The 27,817-nt window shown below is 37.6% G+C and overlaps 1 protein-coding gene across 5 annotated transcripts; it reads right to left on the bottom strand.

Moving 5' to 3' along the window:
* Nucleotides 1–2,435: 2,435 nt before the first annotated feature.
* NADK (NAD kinase) lies at nucleotides 2,436–27,645 on the bottom strand. 5 transcript variants are annotated; one of them, XM_040585842.1, is made up of 12 exons: nucleotides 27,488–27,645; nucleotides 21,819–22,032; nucleotides 16,711–16,794; nucleotides 11,809–11,938; nucleotides 11,142–11,250; nucleotides 10,818–10,903; nucleotides 10,421–10,523; nucleotides 9,433–9,584; nucleotides 8,836–8,935; nucleotides 8,050–8,207; nucleotides 6,816–6,898; nucleotides 2,436–5,731 (listed from the first exon to the last, which is right to left on the bottom strand). In XM_040585842.1, the coding sequence occupies exons 2-12, from the start codon at nucleotides 21,989–21,991 to the stop codon at nucleotides 5,584–5,586; spliced, it is 1,326 nt and encodes a 441-aa protein (XP_040441776.1). In that variant the 5' UTR covers nucleotides 21,992–22,032; nucleotides 27,488–27,645; the 3' UTR covers nucleotides 2,436–5,583. The 5 variants fall into 5 exon arrangements, with proteins under 5 accessions (XP_040441776.1, XP_040441778.1, XP_040441777.1 ...); XM_040585844.1 differs by lacking the exon at nucleotides 27,488–27,645 and adding an exon at nucleotides 26,828–26,928; XM_040585843.1 differs by lacking the exon at nucleotides 27,488–27,645 and adding an exon at nucleotides 23,638–23,895.
* Between the last annotated feature and the right edge of the window lie 172 nt (nucleotides 27,646–27,817).

The following is a 27,817-nucleotide window of genomic DNA, read 5'->3' on the forward strand; positions in this document are numbered from 1 at the left end:
CACATCAACAGCATGAGTTCAACAGGAAGCCTGTTCACACACCAAGTATGGAAGAGGCTGGAACTGCAATTCACATGGGCTGTGAACACTGCCATCACATTCCTCTTCAGATACATCTTTCAATTGCAGGTACCCATACACTGCAAAAAGCAGTTAAAATATTTTGTTGCAGCTGTTAGGGAAATTTACAAGGATGATCACAAAACTTCTATATTTAAAAAAAAAAAAAAAAAAAAAAAGAAAGAGTATTTTCCTCACCATCATCTTCTAAACCCGAAACAAATTACTTTATAGCTAGCACAGCAGAGACATGAAGAGGTTAAATGTCTATGGTCAGACTGCATACAGTTGACAATATCAAGAGAAAGCACGAGAGAACCAGCTGATGACTGTGACTTCATTCCACAAGTCAAAATGTGACTATGAATTGTTGCTGAAACTGAGGAACACAATTAAGCATATTCAATCCTTTTCTAAAACAAGACCTGCTACATGTTTGCTTGCCTAGAGCAGGACCAGTAAGGGAAGACTTTGATCTTGCAGTAGGCCTGTACTCGATCAAAATTAGCTGAAGAAATCAAGCTTGTGCTATGCTCCTTTTATCTTCCTAGCAAGGAGATGGCAGAAACAATTGTATCATTAGAAGGAAAAAAGCTGTGATTATATTCAGGCATTTATCTCCCCAAAACCAGAACTGTATTGTTATGCCTTCAAGAATTAACCTTCATATTTTCACTGAAAGTGTTCTTATTCCTAAGATCTTGCTAAGTTCCTGTGGAAATCTGCCAGTTCTTTTTCACAAGGTCTTGAAGTAGATACTTGTGTAGATAAGAGCTACTAGGCTGCATCTGTGAAAGTTTCCCCGTGCAGAATCCTGTGACAATCTACAGACGGTATCTTTGGCCTACTCTAAATTCAACCACTTCATTTTTTGCCCAGCCACTCTAATCCTGGAAGTAGACAACCATTAAACCAACTGGTTCAGACAACCAACTCCACATTTTCTATTATAAAAGCAGGAGATTAATTCAGCCAAATCCAAAGTTAACTTTGGATAAATCCAAAATTACTCACGACGTTTTTTATTGGGTTTTGCCAATAGAAAAGCAACAGGAACAAATCACACTATACCAAATAGACAGACGCTACTGCTCTGCACATCATCAAGAACTTCCCCTGCCAAAAGCATTTAGCAAGCTTTACCCAGAGCAATACGTAAAAGGAGATTTGAGGTTTGGTAGTTTGCGTTAATTCTTTACATAACGCCTGATAAATACACAAGCATTTCCCCTTCTTTGATCAATCTTCCTTTCCTAGATGAGAAATATCTCAAAACTGGCATGTAGAGAGGCTACTTTTTCATATACAATAAAGTAAGAGCACCCAACAGGAAGAAAAAAATCCAAACCACTCACATGCTTCATTTTTGCGTGATTCTCTTTCTACCTGTTCTGTGTTTTAGCCTTTGAGCTCCATTTTTCACTGTGCATTACTGAAAAAATGAATAAACTCACTAATCTTCCCATCAATACAAAGCACTGGTAGCTTTAATTGCATTTCTCTGGGTGTAGTTTCCTGCTTTTCTGTTTGAGGACAATACACAAGACTCCCCTTAAAAAGGGCTTCAGGGTGCTGTGCACATGTGCAACAGCCGAAACTAACCTGAATTCCAGAAAAGTTAAAAGAACACAGCACAGAAAGACAAAATAATTTGACAAAGTAAGGAAGAACATTTAGGCCTTGCAATCCAGTGCCCCATGGTAACAGGTAATTAATTGGTATGGCTAGTTCAAATTGTCTTTAGAACATAATCACATTTTTACGTAAACAAATCCTAATACCACTGTAAATGCTATATGCTTCTCTGCCACTCCTTTCATTAGCAGTGCAATAAAGTCATCTCACAGTTGCACAAGGAGCACGACACCATCATCAAGATAGGCAGGACTGCTGCAGAAGAAGGAAGACCCAGATTAAATTAAACAGGGAACAGCAGCAAGTACAAGCTGGGTTGATCTTTACATCCGGGATAAGGGGGGGTTTTTTGTACTTCCTGAGACGGCTGTAATCCATCCTGCCACCCAATGCCTATGTGAGCAATCAAGATTATCTCAGATTATTGCCCTTATCTTATTTCTTTCCTCATTTTTCTCCTCTTGGGCCTTCAAAAGCATAATTCATGTAGCACATCTAGTTGTATAGAAAATTTGTTTCAACTTGCACAGCAAATCCTGCTTTTATTTTGAAACTTCTGAGAAAAGATTGGTATCAGACATATACATTCAAAAGAGCCTTGGGTATGTTTCCAGAAAGCAGATGGTACTGTCCCATGAGACAGTGTATTAAAACCCCACAATGGATATTTGCCTTCCAAGCAAGTAATCGTGTGAACCTAATTTTATATTCTTAACAGTCAAAGTGCTGCTTTACAAATCCAACTTTACAAAAAGCTTTTATTGAAAGGATTGAAAAATATTTGTTTTCAACAATATTTAAAACAAGTTTTCAAAGCATTAACAATATGTAACAGGATTTTTCCTCTCTTCAAATTTCAGTACACTGCTTTATGCCATACTACATCAGTTGTTAATAACTTCTTAAATTCTCTACTAGAGAATAACTTAAAAAAAAAAAAATTAATTAATTTCCAGGCTTCCATCTTGGCCCTTTGCAGACTAGAAAGGATTTGTGGGTGCAGTGATATTTACAAACCCTTATATTAGACACACTGCTCTTAATCAGCAAAAACCTATTTTACTAGTACAGTTTAAACAAGTTACTTTGAGTAAGCTACATCAGCAAAATGAGCTTGTATTGCCAATATAACCAAGTGTGCATTACAGCTTTTCTCTGCTTCAGCTGTGGTTTGAACAGAAGTTGCCCACACTTTAAGCAGTTAAATATGCAAAACTTAACTGCCGTTTAAACCTCACTAGCCTGCTTGTGAATCACTGGTTTGCGGACTAAAGGCCTTGAAAATGGACTTCGTACAGTTAGATAAATTTGTCATGTATTAACACAATTTGGGTTGTGTTTTGATATAAAGCAGCTAGGACAATTATAATCAATGCAGCTTTTTGAAGAAAAAGCAAAAACTAAAGTCATCATGTGACTTTCTTTCCTTCAGTCAGTGACTGCAGCGCTCTACTTGGCTGATCAGTGATCCAAGTAAGATTGTTATCAAGCGGCAACAGTTGTACAGGCAAAACTGCAAAAGCCTCAAAGCCAGTAATGCAATTGCAGTGCGTGATAAATTCAAAGACAACTCCTAATCTAGATCTAATCTGAAGAAACTAGTTAGGTAAATTTTGATAACAGATATCATGAACTATGCACTCTGAAAATTAAAGTTCAGCAATTTAATCAATAATAGCTTTACTATTATAAAAAGCATAAATAAAAAGTGCTGAATATAGTTTTATCTTTAAAAAAATACTAGATAAGGCTCATTAACCATTTCACCTCACCTCTGCAAAATGATTTCCACTTCCTAGCATGCCTAGTATTCTGCTTGTTTTCCACTTAACAAAACATTTATATAGCCACTATACCCTGTTCCTTTTCTCAATTATTGCATGTTTAAATAAAATAAGTTTCAAAGCTAAAAGTCTGACACTTCTATAGTTCAAAAAGTAAATAGTTATTAAATAACTGAATACTCCACCTAGAAAACCCGTAAGTAGCTTCAAAACAGTGATAAAACAATTACTGCAGGTTCAAGTGAAAGAGAAATCCCAAAAGCTATCTGGATTTTCTCCAGGAAATCACAAAATTTGTCTATTTAGACCAAATCAAACCAATACTCTATTTTACAAAATTTACAAATTGTGTATTAATTTATATTAACACATTTTCAGTGTGATTTGTATCATTAACCAAGAGTTTACTACTATTTCATGGAAAAGTGCTCTCACCTGGATTTAATAAAATTAGACAGACTAGGGCTGTATCCAAAATGGAACAGACATTGTTTAAACCATCAGAGGACAGCAGGTTAGGCAGAGTTCAGAAATTTATACATTTCCCATTACCACTTTGGACCACATAAACAACATAAGACAATCATGAAAAGTTCAACAAAGCTTCTCACTCCACTTTCAAGGAAATCCCATCTTAATCAGTAAATTAATTCCTCCACAATATTATGCCATAGGCTTAAATTTAACACATGATGTCCATTCCTTTCATGACCAATGCAGCAAGACTTTGAAAATGCTAAAGTTTGAATAGTATGATCATGAGACTGCACCACAGAGAACATAAATGTAAACATTATACTTGGGTTTGATACTTTTCAGTTAAAGTATAGTACAAACCCTTTTTTCCCCCCCCAACTAGTTTTTTTGTTGGTTTTTTTTTTTCTTTCATAAAAGCACATACAATAAAATATGTACATAAAGAAGTTAGAAACATTTGAAAGCATCTTAAAAAAGTAAATATGAGACTTAGAATATCTTGAGTGTGCTGAAGGCACCATTGCTACTCTACTGGGAATGTGTCCTCTCATTTTTCAGCCTACCTATGACGCAGTATCCCTCTCTGTATTACTCAGCACCAAGAGTTGGAAGGTATCTGTGGAAGTTGAGGGCATTCAGGGCATAGTATAGAATATTCTTTTCTTCAAGACAATGGTGGAACTAGACAATGTAATAGTAATTGAAGTCCAGATTCTACTTGAACACTTTTTTTTTTTTTTTTCACTTTGTAGTCTCTAATACTACCATTTATTCCAGAGAATCAAACAGAAATAATAAGAAAAACTAACACACTGATGATTCCCACCAACAGGAGCTGCAGAGCTATGCACTAGCTCAGCTACAAAAACAGAGATCATTGTCATAACCAGCTAAGCCCACACTAATGCTCGCCCATGCTATTTATGGATGTTTACACAGTGATGACAGCCAAAGGTCAAACACTGCTCTAACAGGCATAAGACAGATATATAAAAAAACCTTTTTTTTACTAGTTCCACCAATTAATAAAAAACATTCTTCATGGGTGTTTCTTCACAGTGTGTCACATTTGCAAGTAAGGAGAAAGTATTTTAAGCATTGTCTTGATGGGGAGCCGTTCTGGGCAAGACTTAAGCTAACAAAGAGAAGCTTCTTTGTTTTTTTAAGAAAGAAAAATTCTTTGAGACTTTATATGCATAGCAGTCTTAAATGGAATTACAAATACACCAAATTAAATAGAATATTTGAATGCCACTTTTCTACTGCCACTTTTCTATTATGTATCTACATTCAGTCTACCATATTATCGTCAAGTTATAGGTTACAATCAAATCTACAGATGCGGTTCTCAATGCCAATCAGAAATAAACCATTTTCAGATCGTGCATTTGCAGGAAATTCACACTGGATCACAACAATCAGAGCCTAATTCCTTCCATTTCTACCCTTGGTGGACAGGAAGTAGACAATAATTTCCAGCCATCAGCAGATCAGACAGATATAAACTATAATCATTATACATGTCTGAGATGGTGACCACACTTGTTAGCCAAAAACTTAAAAATCCAAGCATATAGAAGGGATACTGCCACTTTCCATTCCCATGAGTCTTGTTAGATGTAGACACTCAAAATTCTTCTTCTTCAACAGCAAAGTTATTTTGCTTCTTCCGAACATTCCAGTGTAAACACTCAGCCAAGCTTTCAAACCAGTCGCTCACAGGATCTCGGAAACAGATCGAAGGAAGGGGATAGCAAGAGGTAGTGATGCTAATACTGCAACAACACAGGAATACCCCAGTCAGTCAAGGGCAATGAATAGCAATTGAAAAAAAAATAATATCTTCTCTTCACTACCTAATATAGTGCTATTGTTCAGACAATTTGGTAAAACAGCGAGTTTCCATAATCAAGCGATAACCAAGTCTGCAGGCTCATCTAAACAGTGTGAACGCAGGGCTTAAAATTGCTAACGGATGTGCTGTGGACAGCACACTGAAACAGTGAGAATACCGAACCACTCCATGACATCCTGCAGGCAGAATCTCCTTGCCTTCACATCAACAACACAGGGACAACAGAAAACGTAAATCACCACATTGGCCTTTAAGTTTCAAGTTTTAACTATACGCAACAGCGCTAAGAAGTCTACAGTCTCACAAAGGGCCAAATCTCCCGTTTGAACCCTTACTAGTCTCCTGATCTATTCTATAGATCTTTCAATCTCAGAGGAAATACAAACAGTTCAGGACGGGAATGTCATGCCAGCTATACATTTTCCATTTCTGGGAACTTGTATGGACCAAGAGAAAAAAACACCAAAGTCAGCCTGAATTGCAAGTCTACCAGTCACGTATCACACAGTTACTTTAAATCACTATCCTATTCCCAGGAGGATAAGCCACCACATTTTGCACATAAAACCTTAGCAAACTTCACATGCTGCGTTCTGCTCACTCAAGGCAATAGCATTGCAAGTGACCACAACCATTCACTAAGTTAACATAGTTTAAACCATATGGCATTATTTAGAGCCAATGCAACTCCTGTTGGTTTACATCTTCTCAAACTCCTAAGGTTTACCTTTAAGTTAAATTTAGAGAATTTTCTAAAGACATGTCCATCTTCCTTGCCAAGCATGCAATGTTTACATGCTTTTGTCCTAACATTTCACTTGCTTTCATAGGAAGATCTAAAAGACTCAACTTAGAAATTAAATTGTTTTAGCGCAGTTTGTGCTGTTAAGAGCGTTTATAAAAGCTTGTTTCCTCACTGCAAGCAACCATTCTGGCAGATTAGAGAATAAGAACCAGATTTTCTATACTTATAGAGAGATGCAACAATGAAAAAAAGGCTTGACCTGTCTCCATGGCATATTTCCTGCCTCTTCCTTCCATCAAATGAAACCCATGCTGTATTCCTGGCATCTGGGGAAAGCATAATCTGAAAATGAGAAAAGAATTAAACTTCAGGTCCAAAATCTATTTTTCAAGAGCAAGGAACTAGCACCTTCTCCATCTTCCCTCCAAGTACAGAACTGACTCATCTCAACTTTACAGTTGCATGGAAATTTGTAATATGTCCATAACAACAATGCAGTAGCATGGCACACAAGTTCCAAACCTTCACTTCATGTCTGCTATAAATACATATATTTTTCTACATGCAATAAACCCCTCCTAACAACTACAAGGTCATAAACCAGACAGACTTTCCAGCTACAGCTAGTACAGACTTTAATTCAGTTACGTGAACTGACATAGTATCTCTTTCAAGAAAATCAATCCAGTTAATCCAGAAAAATAGATTTTAATACAAAATGAATCTAAAGCTGCCAAATTTAGGAAGTTCTGCTCATATTTAACAGACGCTCCTGTTAGTAAAGAGTTGACTACCATTGGCCAGTTAGACCAACTGACATGAAAGTAGTTGTAGACAGAGAACCGTGCTGTGAATAAACATTTGATCTGCGTTGGAAAATAGGAACAGAAACCCCAGTGCACACTTACTTCTTAATCCTAATCTTTTAACACCCCTAGAAGAGCCCTTCTAAACATGCTAGCTCTCTTCCAACTTGAGCAGACTAGGGGCTTGTAACAGACAGAAGAAGCACAAAGGGGTTCATCCTTACGCGTGGGTATTTGTTAAAAACACACATTAACTAAGTCCATTTTATACTCAGGTATTACCTTTTTTTCTGCAAGACAGTTAACAAAAAATAATTTGTGAATTGCAGATAACTACAATATATTCAAAATCAGCAATTTGTTTTAGCCATGAAAGTAGAATTTTTTATCCCCTTAAACACCACTGATATATAAGCACTTCAGTCAAAAATATATAAAATTTCATTAGTCAGAATGCAAATGTATGTATTCACATTTTGCAGAACAAGCAGTGTAAAATATTCCGCTAGTGGGTATAATACTTTAAACAAAGATGCATTCTTCAACCAGACTTGATCCAGCCCTCCCACAGCTGAAGGAATGCAGGAGATACATAGCATTTGCTAACCTCTTCTGCTTTGGTCAAGTTCACAAGGTTACTACAGAAGTTTTTAACTTAGAAAGAGAACTAACATAACAGAAGCTAACCTTGAGTTCCACTCCAGCAGGAACAACAATAGGTCTGAAAGACAATGAGTGAGGGCAGATGGGGGTGATCATTATTGCAGGAACATTTGGATGAATCATAGAAGCTCCTGCTGCAGCTGCGTATGCAGTGCTACCAGTCGGCGTGGAGACAATGACTCCTGTGAAAGGAGCAAAAATTTCACTTACATTAGCATTACAATCAATGTGTTATTTTGGAAGCCTAAGAAACAGCACTGTTATGAAAATGAAGCAAAGAATGTATCAACTTGTATTTCGCAGAACTGCGGTCTAATACACAAAAAGTCAGAAACTCTCTACTAATCCTGGCACAGCACGTTTGTTCTACAGCTTCTTGTAAGTTGCATAAACTTCTAGATCTGAGGTTACACAACTTTCTAACAGTGCCATTCATAATTTTAAGGATAAGAGCTTTGAAGATGAACTGCTGTATTTCATGAGTTGAGATTGTAGGCCTTCAGCAAATACCAGATATCCAAGCAAATCTTTTCTGAGCTATTTCTTGCCCTTAGCCCTAACATACTATGCCTAAAGAAAACGCCACTTGCCTTCACAAGTCCACAAACAAAGCTTGCAACACATCAATGCTTCGTTGTGGAACACATTAGTTACCAACGCATAAACATACCTATTCTTCGCACATTAGTATTTTCTGTCACCAGTAAACTGAAGCTTGAGATTTTGTTTCCATGTGAGAGTATCCTCCAGTAAACCAGCAACAATCTACACACAAACAGATAAGCAATGTAACTCAAGAAGCAGACTCACCATCTCCTTGCACTGTTGTTATCAGGTGTCCATCTAGAAAGACATCTACGTTGGAAAGGTAAGAGGAAGGACCACGATCCACTACAACTTCATTTAGGACCTGTCAGGACATCAAATATTACACTGCTATTGCTGACTTGGCAATGTAATAAATAACAAGCTCAAACATGGTTTTCAGATCTTTGAAAAATTCATGCTGATTTAGTACCTGCCACATTAGACTCTCTTTACACTTCTTCATCAAGTGCCAGCTGAAGTTTTTAGACGTTAAGAATTATTTCCAGAAGCTGGTTACTAACAAGGTGCAAGGGTTTTCTATTCACTTATAAAAATCTTTGGGTTATCCCATTTTAGAACTACTACTTTGTTTTCAAAATAGAAGGAAAATATTACTACAGGAAAGTACAGTATTAGCACTTACGATTGCAGAAAATAATGATTTACACCATTTCCTTATTATTTAGTGCACGTATGCATCAGTTTCACACTATTGGGCTAATGTAAGTAAACTACTGAAAAGGGGAAGGTTATAATAAAAGAAGTACAAAGCAATTTACAAACAGCATATTTGTTCTTATGCTTATGTTGACCTCTGACCTGATATTGCATAATTTGCTTGCCCACTTCTTTCTCCATATTTGTAGACACTACTCCATTTTCTTCTATACCGTTTTGTACTGTCATTTTCTCTCTATGCTCTTTTACTACTTTCACTTTCAGCCTGCTTCGTAGAACAAGCGCTGCATTGCCTAGAATTTAAATATAGGAGAAAGTACACAAAAATGATATGCTAGTACAGTAAATAAAATCCTGTAATGACTAGCAAACTGTATGAAATACCATCCATCTATTGCCCGTGCTTTCAAAGTTCCCAATTTCATTCATATGACAATTGTCTACACTTGGTTAAAGCTCAAAACTAATTTTTACTAGTAATGAGCAAAATTAAAGTCAAATTGGAACCCCGCCCTTCCTACCTTTCCTCATCATGTAAAAAGAAAATTTAAGTTTTATATGGATGTGATCAAGATTGGAAAACACTGTTAGGCTCACGTGATCTTCACTAAGACAATAGCTAAGCTTAAAGAAAATTAGTGTATTAGAAACACCTATTAAAAGACAACATTCTAGCAATTTGAGAATTTTAGACATTTTTTTTCAGGAATCTACTTTGGATGCAAATCAAATAACCCCACATTGAAGAAGCAAAGTGTTTCTTTCCTCAAACATTTTACTTGCCTGATTTCTCAGTATTTAGGTACTGCACTGCTTAGAGAAAGAGACTACCACATACTTCAGAGCTACACTTAAATGTTATTTAATTTAAGTTCTGCATCATCTTATACTTGTTTACTCCACCCAGGACAAAGTTATTTCTTAGCCATTTTCCTTTACACAATAGTACGGGAAACAGCACTGAATGGGCCAATACAATATAATGCTTTTGTTAGTTTAGCATACATTTCTTGAGACTCAGTCTTATGGGACAACCTACAGGAGTTGGTTAAGGAAATTTACTAGTCTTGGAAAAAGCTACAGAAAATGTAACAAACAGAAACACCACACCTTGTCCCCTGAAATTTACCTTCTATAACCTGAGTGACTTGGGACTGAAAATTCTCAAAATTAAATGGAGTAAGAAATCCAAGGGATCCCAGATGAAAAGCCATAACTGGAGGTACACTACCCTATCAATAAAGAAAAGAATTTAAAAGCTACTGAATAAAAACAATTCATACTTCAACTAATTGCCTGTAAATATTTTGACTATTGATGTAACTTCAGCTGTGCATAATAAAAACAACACATCACATATATTATTTGCAGCAGGTATAGGGTTAAACAGGCTTGATAAAAAAAGGCATGAACAGCAAAGGACAAATGCCAAACTCAGTAACAAAGGAAAAAAAAAACCACCCAACCATCTTCAATTACTTCAAAAAGAAAAGATGTCTTTAAGTCTATTTCCCAGAAAGACCAACCTGGAAAAGCGAAGAAGCGTAAAGTAAGGTCCCATCTCCTCCTAGGCATATGATAAAATCTATCTGATTGGAGATATCATCATAATCTATAAGCAACATTGAAATACAAGTTTTGAATTAAGTTTTATCAACAGGCTTAATTTCTTAACATAAATTAAGTGCAGCAACATTCACTTACAAATATAAAAAAAACACAACGAAGATGTAACAACAGCTGTTTCCAAAAGACACTTTAATTTAACACAATTGACCCAACGACTAAGGAAATACCGAGACAAATAAGCAATATACTTCAGCTTTGCTTTCAAGAAGTTGCTACCATACCTTCTCTGAAGGTGCAAAATTTCTTCTTCACTGGTCCAAAATTATCATCATTAGCTATAGCGGGGTCTTCCAATACTTTTTTCTCTACATACACTATCATATTGTTCTCCTTAAGAGAGGTAAGATAAGCTTGTTAATAACCTCTTAAAATAACAAAATATTTGACTCTCCCCATAATTTGCATTCATTTAAACATCTAAATAATATATTACAGAAGTGGTCTGCATCTGGTGGTTGTGGGATTTATTTTTAATGTGTGGTCTAATTCTAAGAAGTATTTTGCAGCATGCACGGACCACCTAATGAATGAAAATAAACTTTGGAATATAGACTACACGATGCAGTAACATCACTATGTTTGTTCAAGGCTTAAATGGTTCAGCTTTTTATATTCCATTCCCTGTAATTTAAAACTGCAAAATAAAGGAAAGTTTTTACTTTAACTTTTTTTTTTTTTTCAAAAAAAAAAAGCAGCTCTGTACTTAAAAGTACTTAAGTACTGATCTTAAGCTCTGAAACAAGTTTTACCACTTCCAGTGGCAATGGGTGCGATTTGTTTGCACTATACAATGCTGCACATTCCACATTCAGCAGAACCAGTAATTGAAGACAGTTTAGATGTAAAATTTTTCATTATGATAAAAAAAGAGAATTTATGTTTCATTACCTCAGTAAGATACACACAAAGCTCTTTAAAAGGTTGTAGCAGACTGGCATCACGTATCTTTTTAATAACAAGGACACTCTTGGGAGGTTTGTTCCATGTCAGCCGCTGGCTTGCTGGATCCTGAATGTGCCTGGAGAAGAGAAAAAAAGACAATGTCACTACATTTTGCTTTGACAACATTCTGGTGTGTTAAGAATATATCCTTACGTATAACTGCACACAGTCCTAGAGCAACAGAAAGAAGAATGCAATAGTTTGTTTTGCAATGATGCTTATTCCCCTATGAAACCAGTCAATGCTTTACTGTATTAAGATGGTAACACAGTAGTAAGGTGTCCATTCTTGTCACTGTTACCATGCTCATAACATGTGCAAACAGGGGCTTTAACAGAAGCACTACAAAAGCTCTTGGATCAAGTTCTTGAACTAACTGAGGTCTTCCCTGATGCTTCCAGCCATAATGCTTTCCTCTATCTTGTTTTAGTGCTCTCTCCTCTTAAGCTGATTCAAAATAAGGAAAAAACATCCAATTAGAAAAGCAGAAATAAAAACGGCATAAAATGTATTCCCATCCAATCCTGTAAGTCAAACAGCTTAAGTCAACGTAAATTTAAAAAACAGTGCAATAGTTCCAACCCAGATTTTTTTTTCTTTTTAGCAGTATTTCCTTCAGCATTTTTTCACTTATACCAGTATACAGTCACAGATTTCTCAATACAGTTTGAAGCCTGTAGATGCAGACAAAAAATCTACAGTCTTTCTACTAACACAAGACAACACTATTCCAAGAGAAGAGCAAGTAATTACGATGCACAGGGTCACCTGTACTAAATCCTCAAGATAAGCCTTAACTATAAAAAAACTTTAGTACGTACACTCTATTCTGGGAAGTCTACACTTGCAACTCTTATATTTCCTATCATAAAGCCTTATAAAAAGAGCTTAAATAGGAACAGATGCCTGTACACTTCTGTTCCATGCAAACATTACAGATATGTAAGCATACATAACTTTTGTGCAACATTTCTTTAAAACTCTAATCTAGATATTAATTTTACTTTAGTGTTGAACGCAAAGCAAGTTTATCTGCTTAAAGCAGCACAACTACTACTTAAAAAACAATAAATTTAAAAACCCCAAACAATCTTTTAAAAATATTTTTAAACTACTTCCTGCCTATTGTCAGGACAGCATTCTAAGCCTTGAGAACCTCAAGAACTAAATATTTCACATATAACAAGCATCCCGTCCTCCTCCATACAGTGCAGGTGTAATCCATAAAGCAAAGCAGATTAGTGTTAATGCTGAACAAGTCAAATTTACAAAGATATTTAGATTTAGCACTTCAAGGGTTAAAATAAAACAGATTATGATGCAGGTGGTGGAATAACCAAATGCCTACATTCTGCATATAAATAAAGCAGAAACTATAGCTTAAAGAAGCGGTGTAATACCAATAATGTTTACTAAGAAACAGTGCCCCCTCTCTCTCTAAATTATTACATAACACAGAAGACTACAATATGCAGTTACAAGCAGTATCACATACAGGTTTCAACATTACATTATGTTTCATCTCACTGTGTTTTTCGGTCAAGAAACCACAGAACGGCAGAGGTTGGAAGGCACCTCTGCAGAGAGTCTAGTCCAATCCCCCGGCCCAGCGTAAGAGTGTCCTGTAGATACCGTACTTGGTTCTCATATATCGCCGTGAATCTGAGATGACTAAGAATTTGGAAGGCTTTTTCTGACTTGACTAACCAACCAACAGCTAAACTGAAAATAAAATAAAATAATAATAAAAAAAGGAATTGCATTAATGTTGCTGCCGAACACTTGCAAAGGAACTGAAGCTGAAGTCTTATATGGTGTTTCCCATACAAAAGTTCATTTTGCAAAATTAAATTCCCTGAAATTTGATACTGTTAAAAAGTAAAAAATACAACCACCCCCAAAACCATTTCAAGATGATTAGGCTTTCTCCTAAAGCTGGCGAAGAACTAAAGATTGCAGTACTGCTTTTCATTTAATAAACCTAGAACTACTACAGACTTCATTCAAATGAAAGACAGTCTGTCTATTTCAGCTGTACTCACCAATTCCACGTAGTTCTACTAAATGAAAGATTATTCATGACATGCTTTAAGACCTTCATGTTTCTTTCCAAGAATCAGGCAAATGCAACAGCTCCAAAAAAAGAGAAAAGGCTGAGGCTTTTATCACTCATTAATAAACTGCTACCTCAAAATCAAATTTTCCTCTGAAAATTTTTTCCCCAGTTAAGTATTACAATCAGCCTCAACAAAAAGTTGTCAGGCTTTACAGAAAAATCCTGTATAAAACATTTATTACAGATCTTCAGAGGCAAGATTTCATAAGAAAACATCTCACTTCAAGCAAGAGTTTATCAAGAGGTATCTGACCTGACCTCTCCTCAACAACTCAAGCACTTTTTTCACTGAATAGTCATTCAATTAACCTGGTCATCTTAAAAAAAAAGTCTTCAGAAAACAGGTTTTTCAATACAATCATCAACACTAGCACTTAAAGAGACATCAATACCTTCACTAACTTATGCCTGTATATAAACGCTACAATTTTCTGTTAAAAAAATCCTCTCCAGTGAAGAGAGCTTAACAATATTACTGACCATAGTGAAGAACAACACAAACAAAAAACACTTTTGCTTGTTTTCAGAAGCCACAACAAAAAGATTTACAATTTGGTCTTCAAATAGTCCCTTCCTTCAGTGACCTGAGAGCACTCCTTACTCCCCAGCTATTCCGAACACGGCATAAAGAGTCTTCTCCCTCGCAGGTAGCATGTGCCTTCAGTATTGCCTGCAGCCTCTGTACTCTGCCGACCTGGACACTCATTATATTGCACCATGCTGGCCCAGCCCAGGGGGAGGAGCACCTTCACCACAGTCAGGTGGGTGAATAGAAGCAGCAAGCTGGGTTTTCAGGCAGCACATCAAATCACCAACTTTGGGACAGACAGAAAGAATGAGCAAGCTAAGAGTTTCTGTACACTGCAAGATTATCGTCACACCTTTGTAGAAAAAGTTAGGATACCACCACCCTGGTTTGAGAAAGACTACTAGTATATAGCTAGAGATTTACAGAAATAAATATTTAGCTCAAATACCTTACATTTAACTGAAAGAGCAATGAAAAAAAACTTTTTCAAGGAAAAAAATAGGGACCACTAACTTATTTAATCTGTAAAACCCTGACATTCCTCATTTGACCAAGTCAAGACACCGTTTATTAAGTATATAATACACGGTGTAAAAAGCAACACTTTTCTACCACACAACCTACACAATTAAAACATTTATATGCCTGCCAAGCAGAAACCAATCCTTATTTTCACACTAAATTTATCAGCCAAGTCTAAAAGCAAACGTGCCTTAATGATACTCATACACTGAAGGTGCCATAGATCAAATACAAAACCACAAACTACTAGCTCAAACACATAATACCGAGATGGAGAAGGCTTTCCTCAGATTTCACAGTACACAGAACAGTTTCTCTTCCTTCCCTTGTGTTGTCCATAAAACTTTTTGTTCCTCTATCATTCGGAAACACCACTCTTTATGTATCTCAAGTTGATGGGATAAACGAAATGCTACCAATAACTTTTCCATATCATAATTAGATTGCTAAAAGGCTGTTTAATACGCATAGCAAGTTTACTGTCAATTATGTTGGAAAGTGTTTATTATAGTTGTCATTGTTGACATTAAACTATGGATTGCAGATTATGCAAAACATGTCTAAACAAAACTTCAGCACTTAATACTGTTTACATGTCCTGCTGTATTTTTATGTGAAATGATTGATTATTTTTTTTTCCAAAACACATCTACTGAGCTGTGAAAAAACTCTGATTAGTTTAGGTAGTGATACTGAAAAATCAGAGACAAAACTCTCCGATACCCGGTTTGGAGCATTAGAAAGCAGAAATTCTTTAGTTTTGGTGCTGGATGCACAGGGAATAAGTGCCACGCAACACGCACCCCAACTCTGTTCATTGCTTACCTTTAGATGGCCAATCTATATGTATTAATGACATTTCTGAGAAACTATTGGCATATTCCTTACAGTTCCATGAACTACTTATCATATCTGCACTCTTACTACACACGTGTGGCCTAATGGGTCAGGGGTCCTCTGGTGGTCCTTTAGGACAGCTTCATCCTTTCTTCATCCTCTTCTTTTTCATCTTCTCATCCTTTTCATGACCTTCTCTTCTCCTGGCCCTGCTTCAGCACTCTGGGATCATGTCTCTGCTTCGGACTGGTTCTTATCTACTTAGTAGCTAAACTATACAATGCAGCGTTCTACTAGTAGCTAAACTACATAATACAGTGTTGCACTGCTTGGCAATGCCATGGATACATCAGTTATAACATTTATAGTTAAGCACACTGGTAAAATTCTCCCAGTATCAGTAGTAGATAGTGGGCCTAAGAACACCACAAGTAGTAGTAATGTAAAACCAGTAAAATTAATTTCCTTTTATGTCCATTATCCTGCAGGAAGTATTCCAACTGGCAAACCACTATATATCCATATAGAGAAATACTGATTATGTCCTATCATCACTTGGGAGAAAAAAACCCACCATGACATTCAAACCCATATTACAGTTTTCAACATGCAGATCAAGCTAATGCACATCTAGTGGGGTTTTACTTGAGAATACAGTTTAGCAGTGCTATCCATTCTCCTCTCAGACTGACTTTTTAAATGCAGACCCCAACTGGCAATCAAGCAACATGCAAATCTCTAAATATCAGGTCAAGTACAATGTCGATTAGGGGCTGAATAGTGGAAAAGTGAACTTCCTTTCACATAAAATAAGCATAATACCATTCATTTGACAAGTACTTACATAATCGTTTTAGGATTTTGCAGCATACAGGCCTTTGGTCCAAATGTGGTCACTGGGCATGGTCCATGCAAGGAGCGTGTTCTCCTAAGAAAAAAAAAATACATATATATAAAAATTAAATTAATTCATAAGGAAAAGAAATGTGAAGTCAACCCGGGTATAATTAGCTCCCCAACCAACAAAAAAGCCATTTGTGGTTGACCAGCCAACGTAATTTTACATGTACTAACTCTTACATTTCGAATCTAAAACTTAACTCCTGTCCCTACTCCTTAAAAGCAATTTTAATTGAAGCCTCACTCACAGTTTATCCCCTCCACATAGTAAGGAATCACTGCCTAAACATTAGTACCATGCACACGTTCTTCTTGTATTCATTTCATCTTCACTTTGCACAAAGGAAGCATCACAGCCACAAAGAAGATGTGCTCAAGTTTTCTCAAGTTGGTTCTGTGAATTCATATCAAGGTCTTCAAAGATTCTATTTAGTCTCAACTCTTTTGGGCACTACAATACAGAACAGTACCATGTGTGTCTCAGACCAAAAAAATGGGGATAAATTCCAAGCTATGAAAACATAATCCATCTTCAAGGTCTCACTAGTGTGAAAAGGAAAATTCCTGTGTTTAAGAAACAAAGCACAGATAATTCCTGTTTCAGAATTAGGTATGTAATTCTTACATATTAAAAAAAGCTTTGGTTTGGTTTTGTGGGGTTTTTTTTAAGCTAGAACAAGAAAGAATTGACACATTCTGAAACTCCTCAGTTTGTTGTAATCCCAAATAATAGTCAACATGATAGCATAAACAAGTATTTAACACTGAGCACTCAACCAGATACTTGAGTAGTAACTGACTGAACATTTCAGATTCTGTAGGAAGTTATTAAATAACATTGAGAAAATGTCAAATGAGAGGCTTGTGGCAACATTCCAAAGACACTCAAAATACTTCCGTAATAACACTAGCTGAGCAAACTAGTATGCCGAGTACCAGCATTCAGTTTTTGTTATGTAATTCAGCAGTCTCACAACCTTCACTTAACAAGTGGGCCTAATCAATCAAAATACAAAACATAAGACAGAGCTTTGGTTTATATAGTATAAGCACTTTCTCTTCTGTAATATTTTGGCATGCATTCGTTTCTGCTGACTGAGCAAGCAAACAACTAGGCACATGAAAAATTACGCCCAAGACTGTTATTTTCAGGCCATGTTCTCAGCAAAAAAAACCCCAAAACTACAATGTTAAGTTTTGTGTCATTAGTGTGTGTAAAGGATTAGTCTGCATCAATTCTTAAGTGACATGAGCTTTACTGCTGCAGACACAATGACCACAATACTTCCTCTTCTGTATTTCTTGAAGTACTACATCTTATCTAAGAGCACACAATTTTAGAACAGGACATGCAGAATGATTACATCTGGTATAAACATGCGTGAAATAGCTTAATCAGTGCTCTTCATCTCCGTACGGTAACATATATATAATAGGTTTCCCAGTGTAAGTCTGGACAAGCATTTACGATGAAATCTCCAACACCAAGGCAACACTTTCAGATTGTTTTGCCATGGTAAAGTCACAGTAATAGTGTCACGAACATTTAAACACAATTTTTTGTTGTTTAAATCGTTGTCCTTAAATTAATAAAATGAAAATCATTCAACTCTAAGTTATATGGAGATACATATCTGCAGCACCTGGCATTAGTTTTGAAGAGGTAGGGAAAAAAAAGTTATTTTTTTCCATTTATATATCTAATAAGAGCTAATATGATCTTTCTCTTCAAATAAAGGGGAGCTCTGAAATGTCATTTATCTTCAAATCTAAATCCCAACCAAAACACAGGATTACTCCTAGGCTCTAGCATGAGATTATCTGGAGCAAGTCAGAACTGTCCTGCACTACTTCCCTCCCAACCTCCTTCAGCAAATCTTTAAAGGGGAGTAAAACTTACACAAGTTACCAAACTGTTGAAAGATTATGTAAATGCTATTAGAATTATTCCATCAAAAAGAAGGGGGACATATGCTTTTCCTGTGCTTAATTCAATTAAGGCAGGAACTGCTAACCAACCTATTGCTTGGCAATAACAAATCATTACTGCACTGCCTTCTATTGTCTATATCAAAGTAGCTCAGACCAGCCTGATGACTCACTCTTAGCACTAAAAAAACTCCTCAGAGATCTGTAAAAATCAAAACCAGATGACAGGTTAAGAAGATACAGTTAAGGAATAAAAGCAACATCTTATTTATACATGTATATCTTATTAGACATGGAATAAGATTTGAATTCCAATAATGAAAATGATTATTGAATTTTCTACATCTAACATATAGAAGTGATACTTATTTTTCAGGTATTTTTTCCTATTTGTAAGTCCAGGCACGACTAATCCAGACACATAAGATTAGTACTGTTTTTATAAAGTTTACCTTATTTATATTAAAACAGAAAAATGAGCAAGGACTGATTAATTAGAGATTAATGTGTGTACCAATATGGGTAAAGGGATGGTAAGTGTGTATCTACTTGTGAACAATTACACTTGAAACTGGGATAGTGAAAGAACACCCTGACAACATCACTTCCCACTTTTTGCTCCACTCATTTTCTCCCAAATAACTGTCTTTTTGCCTTCTTTAACACAGGCCATTATTCCATGAAACTCCCAGTAACTGGCTGAACTCTGTTCCTACAACAGGCATTAAATAGCCACATCTGACCTTCATGAGATTCAAACAAAGTTTTCTCTGCGATCTGCAATTAATAATTGGTATACATTTTCATTGAGATTTTATTTGGGTTTATTAGTACTCAATCTATGCAGGTAAAATATTTCAGTGAACAGAATTTAAAAATGTTTGTAATAAGACTGTCTGCTAAGAATGAACAGTGATGCACTGGAAATTAGACATAATCTCTTAGAAAATGTACTTGGCAGTTCAAAGCAGACAGGCAGCTACTACAACCTGAATGCTACACAACAAGCCTGAAATCACTTTCTGACATTCTGCAACATGCCTTGTGACAATTTTGCACTGAACTGAAGACAGCCAGTGAATGAATTAAGAACCTGTTCATGGAAAAAACACAAAACAAAAATCCTCATAAACAATAACCCTAAATCAAATCCACAACAGGTAGGGTCTAAAAAGATCAATTCTAGTCTAAAAAAGTAGTTATTCAGCTAGGAAATAATAATACAGAAAAATTTAGACCACATGGTCTTTTACAGAGGTTGACTGAAGCCTACGTTCTTTAAGTGGAGAAGTGAAAAAAACACCAGTTTTACAGTTAAACAGCACACTTGCAACGTAAAGTCTTACGAATTAACTATGACACACACAACAGTACAGCTAGACTAGACAGAGCACAGGCACTTGTCAACATTTTCCAAAAGCCTTAAAGTACACTGACTTTCTGAACTACATAAGAAAAACAAGTATTTTCCTAACCTTTTAGACTCTTCAGATAAAGGCTTTTATTAAGCTTCCCTTCACCATAAACCTTCCCCCTGCGATCTTCGGCCTCACCCATACATGCTCTGCCTTGCGAGAACATTCCTACCAGCAAAGCAGTAACTCTGGACGAAAATGTCATCTGTTGAGAAACTCCTCCATGATTCTGTCCATGCTTTTATAGAGGGTCACAATGTAAGTAAGGTAAAGTTCTGCTACGCTTCCCACAAGATCAAGACACACTGCTACCACCACTGCATGTCATTCAATATTTACAATGGGTCCAAAGATCACAAAAATCAAGAGTTCTGTCCAAGCTGTCCACATGACAAGAGCCTTGCAACTAGATTAGAAATTTGGCTCAAAGAAAAAAATGGGCGTTTCTCATTGCTGTGAAACAATCCACAAGCACAAGCATACTTTGTGCTGCCTCACGTTACCGTATAACCTAAGTACTCATACAGGTTTGTAACACACAGCACTACAGCTCTAGCTTGAGCATTTGCAAAAATTTGCAGAAGTTTCTCTGCTTTTGATTCTTTTTTGAGACTATGAACTCAGCAGATACCTGTTTTGACAGCCACGCCATTTTGATTACAGATCTGCTCTTAGTCCATCCCCCTTCCTGCCTTCCATTTGGGCTAACCACCTTTTGAAGTACATTTTAAGAACCCCTTAAAAGTAACTTGTTGAGCAAAAGGATAAGTTCTGCGTACTGATTAAAGATCTGGAACCAAGCACAAAATTGTTCCTTTCTTGTCACCTGAGCTACTATCAAGCTGTGAATTTACATAGCTCAGAACAGATGCATTTCTATTTTATTTCTGGAAGGTACTTAAAACTTCTGAAGCTAGGCTGAAATATGACAAGTATCATAGTATCCAAAGCTCAAATCCACTCCAAAACCCTAGAAGTACTTGGGCACAATGAGTTCCTCAAATTTGAAAATTAGTATTTTGGTATTTTGTGTTTATCTGCTTATAAACAATAACCTTCATAAATTTTACACTTTAAGAACTTCTCCTAACTGGAAATATACCCATACTTTCTTAAAAAACTTCCTTACTAAGAAGTAATTTCAATACATGACACTACAGATAGTAGTTTCATGTGCAGTCTGTCTTCAAAAAAAGGATCTATTACATTTCACACAGCCATTTCTAAACACAAACACGTCATTGAATCCAGGCTCCAACATACTCATTTCAGACAGCATTTAAATGGCATATCCAAAGTAAACGAGTAACGTGTTGTCTTGCTGAAGCCGTATACACACATATAGAATGTTGCTGAAATACCTATGAAAAGCAGTTTCAGATCTCCCAAGAAGCACTGGAACAGAAGGCAGGCCTCACAACCAGCCAGAAGCTGCTTACATGAATGTCAGTTTAGAGATGACCACCTATGTGGCTACTTGAGAAAATCAAGTTCTTTTCACAGCATGGACCACAATAGGATGGTTCTCCCTCTCTATTTAGTGCCACAAACCACTATTTTTATTTCCGGTCATTATCACTTGTCACAGCTGCAAGGCTATGGTTATATAAACACAGGAGCAAAAATTAAAATCTGAACTTTTTTTTTTTTAGTTATTTATTTATTTATTTTCATTTTTCTTCAAGGTAGCAAGAACTAAGAACCATACCGGAATTCTTTGGTGCTTCCTAGGGCTGGTGAAGCAGACAAACTTCGTGACTTAGCTCGTCCCCGGCTAGTATTGCTCCACTCCTCATCATCATGACATGTTGAGCAATGATAAGCAGAATCTGAGCTCACATCAGCCTTACTGGTACACAGTTTTTCTCGATTCATCTCCATACTGGAAGTGAAGGAACCTCAGTGAGAGAGAAATTTAATTCCTGTGGAAAAACATCAGGAGAGAGGGGATAGGGAGGAGAGAGAAGAAAAATGTCAGTATTAGCAAAGTATTAACGTAGTATTAAATACTGAGTTTACACACTTTGATAAATACTTCTTAAAAGCATCTGGGCAATTGACAAGTTCTTCAAGGTAATCAGAAGACACCGGAAGGAAAACCAGCCAGAATTATAACACTCTTGTTCCCAGATTTAGAAGAGGCTCAATACAACGTTGTTTCAAGATCAGCACAGATTCATGTCTCCAGTTATATACTGGATAAAATAAATTTATTTTCGATACTGAAGAGGAAGAAAAGCTTTAAATATTCCCAAAGAATGAAGACTTAGGAAAACTATAAAGTCTCCTATTAAGTGATAGCTACACTGAACAAATAAAACTAGAATACTCTAGGCTATAGCAGGAAAAAATCTGTCAAAGCAAGCAAAACAAATAATGCTGTAGGTAAGCTTAAATAAACTTTAGTTCTTCACAAAAAATGAGATTCATATCAAGCTAGGAGACCAAAACAAGCTGGAGGATGATACCTAAGTTCTTAAATGATTTGTGACAAACTGCGGAGATGGTCCAAAACAAACAAGATGCAGTAAGGACAAATGTCACATATTTCAACTTCCACAAATACTCTGCACAAATAAAAAAGATAAACAGCTGAGCAGACAGCAATTTTGCAGAAGTAAAACCCAGCCAAACCAATCCCCAAACTTTAAAGAACCGTCTGTCCCCAAAAGCACTAGAAATCCTGTAAGTTCTCATCATTATCTGAACCAAATAGAAGAAGCCTTACCAGAATATGAATAGAAAGCAACTTTCAGCGTATGAATAAACACTAAATTGTAACCAAATAGTATCTAAGATAATGCTGTTCAGAGGAACAGTACATCCTCGAGTGAGCTGATTTGTTGATTTCAACAGGGAAAAAGTTTGTTCAACAAAAATCTGCAGATGTTTTAAAAGCAGTTACATCACTTTGGATGAACTTCCCAATGTATGATGTAGAGAATGGACCATAACAGTACTGTAGCCATTAAAATGGACTATGGCTCTGGCAAATACGCACAAAATATGTGGCTGCAAAGTTACCAGACAATGACAAGTACTGTGTTCCACAGCATCCCAACTTCTAGATAACAAAAGTATCAATAAAACGAAGTTGTAATTTTAGAATGAGCACTGGCTCATTACTAATTTAGACAGAACCACCACCTAATCAAATTAGAAAATACTTTTGCTCCTACTGTAGATAAGGCTTACCCTAAGAGAATACCACTATAAAGAGGTACAATTACTGTCAGCCTTTAATAATTTACGAGATCCTGTACATATAAAGGTATCAGTGTTTAGTTGTTGGTTACTCATTACTTAGTATTACCTGTGACCATGACTTGGGAAACAGTCATTTCAGCATATTTGTAATTTTTTTTATAACTCCATTTTTAGACAACTTTAAGCTTAATGTAAATTTTGTTCCAGTTAGTTGATTTATGCACATAATTACTCTCATTGTGCAAGCACATATGTAAACAGACTGTAAAATCTGACTGAAACAACATAAATTATTTTTAATGGATTATAATTTGTATTACCTTTTATCACAACCTTGTTAAGCTTTGGGAATGCATGTCTGGCTGGTTGTTTCTGAACCAGCTACAGAAAACAAGTCATATAGATACCTGAGTTTCAGAAAAGAAGTGACTTTAAAATGAGATGTTCAGTATCTGACTGAAAAGGGTCTTTTAGCATCTGTGTGTGCATGAGGAAAGTTTTTACATTGTCTGTTCTTCAAATTATAATCTAAACTAGCCCACTCTGAAGTTTTTACTTCAGAGATTCCAGAAAGACTTGAACAAACATTTCTGATGGATTCCCCCCCCAGCCTCCCTCACACAAACTGGATTCTGAATTAGCAGACTTTCTTGTCAAATACAGAAAGAATGCAAAATTTGAAGTTCTGTTTTTTAACAGAGGACTTTATCAATAGATTTAAAAATAATTTTTAAAAAAGCCATAGAAGAAGTGAGAAAACTAGACACTCATTTACCATCTCTTTGTAGCTACTCACACTTGTGATGCACTTAAAGGTCTATCAATCAACATATGTTAAAAAAAACCTAATACCTTAATTTTTAGTTGTAAATCTAAGGATTATTCCTTACAACCTGAAATCATTCTAGTATCTCGTTTCAGAGGGTCTGAAAAGGCTTCTCTAGCATCTTTATACACCTAGACTTCCACATACTTTAGCATCTCTCTGATTTTTAAAGAATTACAGATCTGACTGTATCTTTACTGAGTAGCATGCTCTTAGCTAATAGCAACAAAAATTATTATAGTGAGACAAGTTTAATATTTGGCATACATGAATACATTCCACTTTGCAGAATTAGCCAATAAAAATGCTGGAGATAATTATTCATCGATGGAGATCAGCTCCTTAAGAATAAATGAGACAGATAAAAAACCACATTGGAACCGGTGGAAGACAAAAAGCAGGCACCGAACCACTGCAACTGTGTTTTATTATCAAATTTAGACACCAGGTATTTCCAAAAGAAACCCTGTCCTCACAAAATTACCCTAGGAAGTTATACAAAATAGTCGTTTTTATATATGTCATTAATTAGCTCTCAGTATGGACTGCTACTGAACTACTTCAGAAGTATCGAGAGTAAAAATCAATAGTGAGCAGTCTCTCATCTCCTCTTATCTATCCCCAACAGCTATTTCACAAAGATATTCATATATGCATGTACGCATATCTGTACTATGCATCCTGTCTCAAGTCAGAATTATAAGTAATTATTTCTCAAAAATTTGTACTGCAAAATGGGCACACACAAAAATTTGACAAGCCCAGGCAGTTAACAGTACATCATTTTCCTTTGCTTCCCCCTTACACAGATTACCAGCTCTTCATTCCTTTTTATCCAAACACTGCAAACTTGCTCTGGGCCTAGGAAAATAAAATTACTGTAACAGTTAACAAAGCACATGGAAATGCAACATCTGTGAAAACAGTTTATGGAGAACTAGCTCTCAGTAAATTAACAGCTGATACATATGCATCCTATTCCACATCTTCCTTGACTAAAGAGGTGCAGAAAACTAATTTACACAGTAAGCAATAAAATGTGTTTCCAAGCGACTCTGTCTGAAGTATCTTCATCTGACAGACGCTGCCAGTAAAGAAAATCAGATTAGCATAAAACTGGAAGTAAGACGGTGTACAGACCTACTAAATACAGCCTAAGACTTGATATTCCTTCCAAGTAATACTTTCCAATTCAGGATGTTTTAACTACAGCTTACCCCATGTACTATTTAATTAACATTCCCTCACAAGACCTTTATTAAATAAGTAGACTTGACACAAGGACAAAACTATGACTGAACAGCTTCCAGGATTGGATCTAAAAACTTTAAGCACATGTCCTAGCAAAAATGTTGCTCTGGTCTAAGTCATGTCCAAAATTTATTAAAAAAAAAAAAAAAAAAAGGCCTTTAGATATTCAGTGCTACAGAATGCAAGACAATTGAGAAAGTGCAAACACTTAACATCACGTTTCTGTGACGGGGACAAAATAGCCGGTTGAGCCACCTCTCACATGTATCCAAACTTTTACTATAGGTTCCCACCTTCAACTTCTCTATCATTATAAATAAATGCTCCCACGACCCAGAACTTCACAAAGGTTTCATCAAACCATCTTTATATAGAAGGACACAACACCATAGCATCATCCCTAAAGCTTTACTACACCGTTCAATTATTATTAAGGAATTATACCCCTGGGTCGACTGTAACAATCCTAGTTACAAAAGATGTCTGAAAGAATTCTACTAAGCTTTCACATATATAAATATATACAAAATCCACATCCAGGTGGCCAAGTAAGAGTTACGAACACTCACATCTTAAAAAGCCATCTTCTCTGCTGTTCGATTGCACAGAACAAAGGCACATGATCTTTTGATGCAAGCAGCTACACAAGGAGCTCAAGGCTGCAAATCATCAAGTCATTTTTTTTTAACAACATACTTGTAAGCTGTTATTTTGTAACAAACTTTTCCTGCCAAATGCCTCGCCCTAAATCATCCCGATCAGAGGATTAGTGTAGGGTCCATTCTGACTAAACACTCATGCTACTTTTAACACACCTTCAAGACTGCAATAATTCTACTAATTTTTTTAAAATTGCATCAGCTGTTCAAAACTCCTCATTTTGTACTTTATCATCAACCCTGTATTAGGGCATAACAGAACAATGTCATATCCAAAAACTATCACTTGCCCTCTTGCTACAGACCGTTGTTTGCTTAATCACTTAATTACGTAGAGAACTGGGTTTTATTATTGTATTTTACTGAAGAAAACATTCCAATAAAGATTACACGCATATGACTCCATCCCTAAGGCACTAAACCTCCTCTCACCCAAAAAAGAAGAAACAACCCTATCGGTTAGACAAAACTTCCTTTTTATGTTTTCCTTTAGAACTTCACATTCTGGTGTGGCTGAAGTAAAAAAAAAAAAAAAAAAAAAAAACCACCACGAAATAATATTCTATATTAAAGTTAGCAGTCAGCAGCTGAAAATTAGTAGTATGTTTTTTGATTACGTACTCTAGTGCTATTTCTACTAAAAACCAGATAGTATGACTATCACGTGTTAAATACCCAGGGAAAACGAGCCCATTTGTTAACCCTTCCGCTTCGGAACCACCAACACACTCACCTACAACACCAAAGAACGGGCGTTCGTAACCTAAAACTCACCGCCATCCCTTCGGTCAGAAACGCAGATGTTAAAACAAACGAGGAGGGGGATCGCACACAGTTAATGTGTGACCAGGCGATCGCGGGCCAAATTAAGCGGGTTTACTTGTTATCCTTTCGGGAAACTCTCCTCCCTCCGGGCTCCTTCCCGCAGCGCACTGACGGTGCCTCCCGCAGAGAGGTCCTCCCGGCCGTGCAGCCGCTCCGTGGCAGCCCGCGGCGGCACCGGCAGCCACAGCTCCCCCAGCGCCGCCCGCCGCGGGAAAGGAGCGCCTCCGGTCCGGGCCGGCCCCGGGACTGGCCGCCACGGCTCCCGCCCGCCCCGCGCCGGCGACAGCGACGGGAGCCCAAGCGGCCACGGCTCCACGGCGGGGTCGCCGCGCAGCCCCCCGGGGGGACGCGCATCGGCCGCCCCGCGGGAAGCCGCCTGGCCCGGCCGCGCTTCTCCGGAGGGCTCCCCTCAGACCGGCCGCGCGTCCCCGACTGGGGTCCCCCTCAGGCCGGCCGCGCGTCCCGGACTGAGGCCCCCCCCCTCAACCCGGCCACGCTCCTCCAATGGGGTCCCCTCAGCCCGGCCGCGCGTCCCCGAGGGGGCTCCCCTCAGCCCGGCCGCGCTCCTCCAGTGGGCTCCCCTCAGCCCGGCGCGCGCCCCCGACTCACCGCGCCCCGCCCGGCGGAGCGTCCCCCCCCCTGCCCCTTCAGAGGCCGGCACGTCGAGCCCGACGGTGGTGGTGGCGGCGGCCGCGGGTGCTCCCAGGCAGTGAGCGGGGCCGGCGGACCCTGCGCGCCTCCATCGTCCTCTCCCCGCCTCCTCAGGAGCGTCGGGCCGGCGGCGGGGCAGCGCGCAGGCGCAGCGGCACGGCCCCGGGCTGGGCGCCCCGCCCCTACGCGGCACGGCCGGGCGGGGCCGGCGTGCGGCCCCGAGGGGAGGGCGGAGGAGGCGGCTCGCTTCTTCCTTCCAGCTCAGGACCTGGAGCTGGAGTTAGCAGC

The sequence above is a fragment of the Falco naumanni genome, chromosome 3 (assembly GCF_017639655.2).
Source record: "Falco naumanni isolate bFalNau1 chromosome 3, bFalNau1.pat, whole genome shotgun sequence".
NCBI lineage: Eukaryota > Metazoa > Chordata > Aves > Falconiformes > Falconidae > Falco > Falco naumanni.